This window comes from Glycine max, chromosome 6 (genome assembly GCF_000004515.6).
Source record: "Glycine max cultivar Williams 82 chromosome 6, Glycine_max_v4.0, whole genome shotgun sequence".
Lineage (NCBI taxonomy): Eukaryota > Viridiplantae > Streptophyta > Magnoliopsida > Fabales > Fabaceae > Glycine > Glycine max.
Genome location: NC_038242.2, coordinates 4,037,295 through 4,045,293, shown reverse-complemented (window position 1 = coordinate 4,045,293; position 7,999 = coordinate 4,037,295). Strand labels below are relative to the sequence as shown.

At 29.7% G+C, this 7,999-nt stretch overlaps 1 protein-coding gene across 1 annotated transcript; it reads right to left on the bottom strand.

Moving 5' to 3' along the window:
• Positions 1-5,006: 5,006 nt before the first annotated feature.
• Positions 5,007-7,086, bottom strand: LOC100794826 (protein ALP1-like). Its single transcript, XM_003525974.5, has one exon. It carries the CDS (start codon positions 6,780-6,782, stop codon positions 5,460-5,462), a length of 1,323 nt encoding a protein of 440 aa, XP_003526022.1. The 5' UTR covers positions 6,783-7,086; the 3' UTR covers positions 5,007-5,459.
• Between the last annotated feature and the right edge of the window lie 913 nt (positions 7,087-7,999).

Genomic DNA, 7,999 nt, shown 5'->3' with positions numbered 1-7,999 from the left:
GAAGTGGGTCCTGAACTTTTTTTTAATACAGTTTTGAAATCAAATTTATATGCCTAGTCGTTGAATGTCGCACGCGATCACTGTAAATCTAGGGGTATTTGTGTAATTTCACAAAATTTTAGGGGGTGATTAGTGTTTTTTTACCCTTTTTCTTTACCACCGCATCTATTTGTAAAAACATTGTGCTAGTAAAATTTACAAAAGGAGTCAATTAACGGTAAAAATTACAAAGGATACGGTTTTGCAGTCATGAATGGAAGGATGGTTGTATTTCTTTATTTAAAGTTAATTTTTATGAGAACATAAAAAGTTTTATACAGTTATTTAATTATAAGTTATTTAATTATAATTTATCATATATGATAAATTTATTAATTATAATAATTATCTTTAAAAGTAATTAGAATAGTCATTTGTAAATGAATAATATCATAAAATTATTTTATATTGTTAGTATATAAATATTAAACTCAATTTTTATTGACATTTTTATTGAACAAAACTTCCATCTTTGTTATAAGAACCAAAGACCTTATCATAAGATCTATTTATAGTGTGACTTAATTTTTTTATATAAAAAGGTTCTTAATTAAAGTCAGTTGTAGAATGACATTGGGATGAGAAAAATATAATTTACTAATGTTTATTAATTTTGTTAAATGCTTAAGATAAAATTAATATTTTAATTAAATTAATTATTTTTCTTAATTTTAGTAAATTAGTTAATTGAACATTATAATAAGCATCATTTCATTTTAATAATATTTTTATAATAAAATAAATAATATAAATAAATATATAGAATATTCAATTAAATATAAAAAATTATATTTTAAAATGCTCGTGTTTTGTGCGAATATATCAACCAGTGCAAGGGTGCAACGTGTAATAGTTAACTTTTTATTTAAAAATTAATTTATCAATAAAGTAAAACCAACATAATATTATATTTTTTAATATAGCACACAATTACATGAAATGAAATGGTTGCTTTATTAAGCAATTCAACACACTAGTGGTATTCACAAAATTGCTTTTCAATGAGAAGAGAAACTCCCGAGTTATTACCTGCTCGGCTGCTCGTTAAATGGGAAGAGAAACTCTCATTAGAGTTGCTTTAAGAATATGGCATCCACTGACCATTCTAAATTAACTAAGAATATGTTTGAATGAGAAAATTTAAAAATTTTAAATTTTAAGAATTTTAAATATTTTAATTGAATTTTTTTATTTTTCAAAATTTTGTGTTTGAATAAAAAAAATTAAAATTATGAGGGTGAAAGAAAATGAATACAAAGAGAATATAAAATATGATTGGTGTGCTTCTAAAGAGAATAATACTAATGGAGCATGGAGAGTCACATGGAAACTAGGACACATCATACACCATCACACCCGATCACAACATTCAGTCAATGGTACAAGACATGACTCAAGCCCTCTGCACCAGCGAGCACCTTCGTTGCTTGATGGGCGGCGACGATTGCTCCCTTGACTACCAAGTACAATTCTACATGTTCCCCTATGCCCGAACCCAGTTGCGAGTTTGAGAACAAGATTTCGGGAGATGAAGGTGATAAAGGAAATACCCAAATATTTTGGAAGGTTCTTCTATGAAGAAAAGAATTTTAATTTCTCACTTTTTAGAAAGAAATTAAAATTCCATATTTTTAGTTGTTAAAATTCTAAAAATTTAAATTCTTTATAAAAAAACATCCAAACAATGAATTTTAAATTACAAAAATTTAAATTCTCTAATAAATTACTTTCCTTAGTTAAAATTCTCTATTTAAACACACTCTAAAAGGTTAAAATGCAATTTGTTTTTTCTTATTGTTTTAAATATGTGATTTTAGTTTTTTTTTTAATTGAGACATTTTATTATTTACTTTTAAAATTTTTGTAATTTTAATCCTTCTATATTTTAATTTAGATATTTCATCCCTCACATTTTAAAAAATCTGCAATTCTATTTTTCTTTTTCTATTTGAGACTTTACTATATATTTTTACTAAATTAAGTTTGTTAACAAATAAATAATTAAAAAAACCATTTGCTATCTGAATAATTAATAAATGTGTGCCAATCAACATTTATAGAGTATATAAATTATCATTTGAAATTGACCACAAGGACCAAAGTTGTGGATTTTTTAAAAATGAGAAACAAAATATCTTAATTAAAAATAAAAAAACCAAAATGATGAATTTTTAAAAAATAAGAATGAAATGTCTCAATTAAAAAAACAAGAAAACTAAAATCATATAATTAAAAAAATAGAAGGACAAAAATTATATTTTAACCTAACTAAAGTAACTTTGATTCAAATCATTTAATGAATACAATTCAATTAGCACAATTTTTTTTTTTAGAATTTGAGTTAGTGTTTGACTCAACTTTTTAAAATTAATTTATAATAAAATGAGAAATATTTACTATTTAGTGATATCACTTGTTTAGCTACAATTTTTAACAAAATTGGTTTTTTGTGTGAATACACTCTCTCTTTTGTTTTTTTTTTCAATATACACCATTTTGCAATTTAATTCATAATCTACATTGTTTGGACTTTGTGCTTTGATCCACACCACTTTGCAAATAAACGTGGTCAAAGAAATTTGAACAAACTAAAATGAACCTGAATACACTCTCTCTTTTATAATTTTTTTTATTTTTTTAAAGAAAATGATATTATTAAATATAATTATTTTTGTTTTATTATTTAATTTACTTAACATATTTTTTAGGTGAATATTTTTTATTTAAAATTTGAATTTTCTAATATAATTATTTTTACTAAAATTATATTACTAAATATAATTAGTTTGTTTATGTCATTAAATTTAATTAAAAATGATAAGACTTTTTGTTTAATAATTTATTTATAGAATAACATTATATTGTATTATTAATAAATTATTTAAACAATTACACTTGGTTAAGGAAAAACTTAAGATGGAGATATATTAGGACAATTGTTTCTATTATGATCATGTTGCCGACAAATTCCATATTTTGTTTACTTTCCCGTTCATTTTCTTCTTCGTATATCTCTCAATAGGAATGAGAGTTGAAACGAGACGACCCTTTGCAGTCCTCCCTCTCTTTGCATCAGGACCCCACTGATCTCGTTCATATTCTTGCCACATTGTTTCGTGTGACAGTAAACCAAAGGAGGGCTCGTAAACGTGTAAAATGTGTTGTAAAGTGAATAGCATCAACACATAGTTAATGAGATCAAGATTGACAGATTTACATGTGTTAAGTATTCAAAAAATTTAATTGAATATGAAAAAATAGGATTGAAAAATGACGAAGAAGTACTAGAGGTGTTAACACAATTCAACTATTGAAAACGATTATGCATAATAGAAAATTTGGCTACTTTTAACAAATCAGTAATCGAAATAGAAGAAGACATGTACCATGCATAACATATTTCAGATCATCATTAGTTTTGTCATATTTGCGTTGTAATTGTATTTTTTAGTATATTTCATTATTTTCCACTATCATCTCATTTACTACACTTTGAAATTTTATGTCTATTGTATAAGATAGATGTATCAATTATTTTTTCACTGTGTTTTTTAATTTGTTTTAATACTACTAACTAATTTTCTTATTTTTTAATTAACAACATATCAAAAAAATATCAATAACATATAAATTTAACTACAAAATTACATACAACGTAACTAAAAAATTATACTCTAATTTTATCCAATTTTTTTTATTTTTCTTTATCTGTATATTTTTCTTTAAAAGAAATAAAAAATAAAATTATAAAATTTAATTTAATAAATAAATAATTTTAAAACCAATTAAAAAAATTATATAATATAATTTTATAATATTTTAAATTTTAAAAAAAAAACAAAAAGGAGAAAGAGTATATTCACGTTCATTTGAGTGTTTGAAGCTGTTGTATCTCTTTAATCACGTTCATTTGTAAGTAGTGTAAATTAAAACATAAAATAGTTAAATTAAGAATTAAATTATAAAGTCGCATACATGAAAAAAAAAACAAAAAACAGGAAAGAAAGTGTATTTAAGGAAAAGAACCCAACAAAATTAGAGTAACATGGTTTGAAGTTTCAACAATCACATCCCTTGAAAACCTCGGTACTGAAACTTTTCTTCTTACGGAAGTTGAGTGTGAACTAATGAACTATTAGCAGCTACTGGAGCAAGATCTTCCAAGTTGCCGATGAAACCTGAAAGTGACTCTATCTATCTAATCTAATCCACAAACAATGTTTTGGGTGAGAGTGTTGCGTGTGTGAAAGTGACTTGTTTTGTTTAACATCAACTTGTTGATTAATACAAAAGGTGTGCGCACCGACGACATCTCTCATCACAAAAGTGAAGTTAATGTGAATGCAAAGAACTTCCATCCCCGTCCCTATTATAATAACGCCTTGCCCACTGGCCCCAAGACCACGCGTCAATATCTCGCGAGTTCGTGTCAACTATGAATTAATTAAATATGCCAAACCAACGTGTATGCCATGCGCTTCTTTTCTTCACTATCCACGCCTTCTATTATTGTTTCAAGTTCCACCCACTAAAGAATCTTTACATGGTTGCAGTGCAAGGGCATTTATTTCACAGTTTGATTCAATTCAACCATACTAGTTCAGGAATTTGGACCTATAACACTTTACTAAATTAATTGGTTTTAAGGAATAAATTAATGCTGGATAAGTATAAATATGAAACATACACAAGCATAGATGGATACATGGCTACTAGAGCATCAAACAAGTATTAACTAGCATCACTTGGTACAAGCAAAAACTGTTCTGTTTTTATACCGGGTCTTTTCTTTTACAATGTCAAGATATAAGCATATAAAAAGTGGAGCTACTGCGAGAATGATTCTAATTTAAGCATAAGCACCTGGAAAGTGTGTATGTTTTGCTTGCTCCCGAAATTAAGGTAAAAGGTGCATTCATTCTGTTTTAAGTAAAGGGATGCTACAATATAACAAGACAATATTCTGATTTGGTTAACCAATGTCCTCACTGACAAATAAATTATACAACTGAGAGATCCTTACGAAAGAATGACATGATTTGAGTATTAACTAACATTAACGATCTCTCATTTGGATAGTTAAGGAAAAAAATGATTCTTAAACACCTACGAGGTGTAGAGTATAGACACACCGTGAGAAATACAGAACAATTAAAAATAGTAATAGACTATTTGTAATTTATGAATGTCTAAATATCATCACCTAAATAGTTAAAGAAACTAGAATATCATCACCTGACACCGACGATTACATTTAACCACATAATTGTCGGAGGGGGCAAATATACCTTTTAGTTACAAAGTCCCTTCAAGAAACAATGATGAATACCTTGATTAAATACCATCATCATATGTCTAGAACTAAAAACAAGCAAAAGAATTAATTATACATTATCTTAATCTTCAGTTTTCAATTCCAATCAAACAAAAGAAGTTCCAGCTAGTCCATGGTGCAAAAGGTTATGCGCAATTGCATCCCTAGCCTTCAAGGAGCTAACAGATCTCATGGCAACCTCTGGCTCCATCACCTCACCAACATAATCATCATCACCATCATCAATATTCTTCAACAACTCATGATCCATTTCCTCATTCTTCAACTCACATATATTATGCAAAACACAACAAGCACCAAGCACAAGAGGCAAATCTTGGAGCTTCACTTCAGTCCTCTTTTGCAAGCACCCCCACCTTCCTTTCAACCTCCCAAACGCACCCTTAGCAACCCTCCGAACCTCTCCAATCTTCTCATTGAAAGAATGCTGAGTCCAAGTGAGATTCTGCTGTGTATAAGGCACCAAAACCCAATCCAACAAAGGGTACCCACAACCCCCAACAACCCAAACCCCACTTAGATTAATCCCTCCATTGTTAGCCCTATGAAAAAGCGATGATTTTTCCAAAACCTGATCATCACCCATTGAACCTGGCCACCCAATGCACACATCAGTGAAAACCCCTCTATGGTCAACAACACCTTGAACAGTAACCGAATACGAAGTCTTGTGGTTCCTCTCAGTGTGTTTCTTGTTGAAGTAAGCAGAAACACTCATCTTAGGAGCTATGATGGGAACATGCGAAGTGAACATGGACCCCACAACGTTGGGAATACCAGAAATGTTCTCGAACTCACCCTTGATGTCCCTTAAGGTAACGACATTTGGCCATTGCAAGTACTTTGGCATAAGCACTGTCTTTATGGCAGTGCAGACCTCGAGAACCAGTTTGTGGCAAGTGGATATACCCAAACCGAATCTTCTGGAAACCACGCTCAGAGGGTCGCCGGTGGCCAACCGCCACAGACAAACCGCCACCCTTTGTTTCACCGGAATGGCGGTTCTCAGCGTCGTGTCTTCCTTCGCTATCACCGAATTCAGCTCCTGGCATATCGCTTCAAAAGTGAGCCTTCCCATTCTGAACGCCTTTTTGAACTCTTGTTCCGGAAATTCGGGTTTGTTACACTCCTCCCACCACGCTCCGGAACGCTCCTTCACCCAAACTCGCCGGTGGCTCACTGAATTACCGCCGGCGCCGGCGAGTTTCTTTCTCTTTTTGGGGTTATTGGATTCTTCCACCTCGCTGTAGTAACCATCGAGCATGTCTTCCTTCTTTTTCTCTTTTGCATCAACGAACAAGAGCGAAGTGAGTATGCTATTAAGTTCTTTCTTCTGAGTATTATTCTTCTGGATTGATCTTGATCCTTCTTCGTTCTTCTTGCGGCGTTTTCTCGTGGGAACGTTCATTTTTCGTGGTAACGAATTGGAATTCAAGAAGATTCACGGGTCTCTGACTGAGAGTTGTTGCGGGTTTTGTGCAGATGATGATAATAATGAACAGTGTTGTTTATTGGATTGGCTTTGGCTTCGTGTGTGTACTGAGTACTTACAAACAATGAAGCTACTTTATGCTACTCTTTTTCGACCATGCGTTTTTAATGTGGGATAAAACCCCGGTGTGAACGGGTATTTGAAAAACTTTCACAAATCGTTTTCGATCGAATTTAATATTGTGTACTAGAATCATGTCGATATGTTAATTAATTAACGACGATCCTTAATCGTGTTAGGGTGGCTTATGCGTTCATACTTCATACTAAGCTATATGCATAAAATTGAATAATGTCGTTCTCGTTCAGTTTTATTTTAATACCTATTATTATAAACATTTTATACTGCAATCAATCCAAAATTTGACAAAATATGATTTTTTTTTTAAAATGGACATTTCAAAAGTTAATAATTTTTCTATATTTTTAGTAGAGATTACATGTATCTTCTAGGATAGATAATCTTGTTTAATTCAGGAGACTCACTATGGAAATTAAAATTCTTCCTTTGAATATTTTATATTTTTTACAATTTAATTTTAACTCTTTAACTTGTAATTTATTTATTTTATAGTACTTTTTTCTCTTTCTCTTTTTTATTTTTATAGTAAACGATATTAGGAAGAAGATGCTGTAAAACTAATGTTATTTTATAAAATTTCAGGTAAACGGTTAATAAATGTCTTCGTTAGAAATTCATCAACTTGAGAAAAAAAATAAGAATTAGTTTGTAGATATAAAAAAATGGTGAATTAGTGTGTTAGTCTCGAGGAACGACAATGACAGGGGAGGAGCAAGTGAAAACACGATCTAGAATAGGAACATCTTTTTTAGATTGAACTGGCAATTCTATTTGGCTTTGGCGGGGTTAGGTACCGGATGTTTACGGTAATTTTGTGAGCTGGGTTTTAGAAAAGAGGAAAATTATTTTCTATATAATTTTTTAAAGAATATCAAAAGTATTCAATATTTATTATACATAACAGGGTAAGAAGATTAATAGAAAAATGTGTAAGAATATTTAAAATTATTTTTTAGAAATAGAATAGAAACAAGAGAGGATAATTTTTTAAAATTTTAATTTAAAAGATTTAATATATAATGTTTATAAATAATGACATATTAAATTTTGTT

What these genes read in the sequence shown, in the direction of transcription:
- LOC100794826 (XM_003525974.5), bottom strand. Translation starts at nt 6,782, where the DNA reads ATGAACGTTCCCACGAGAAAACGCCGCAAGAAGAACGAAGAAGGATCA.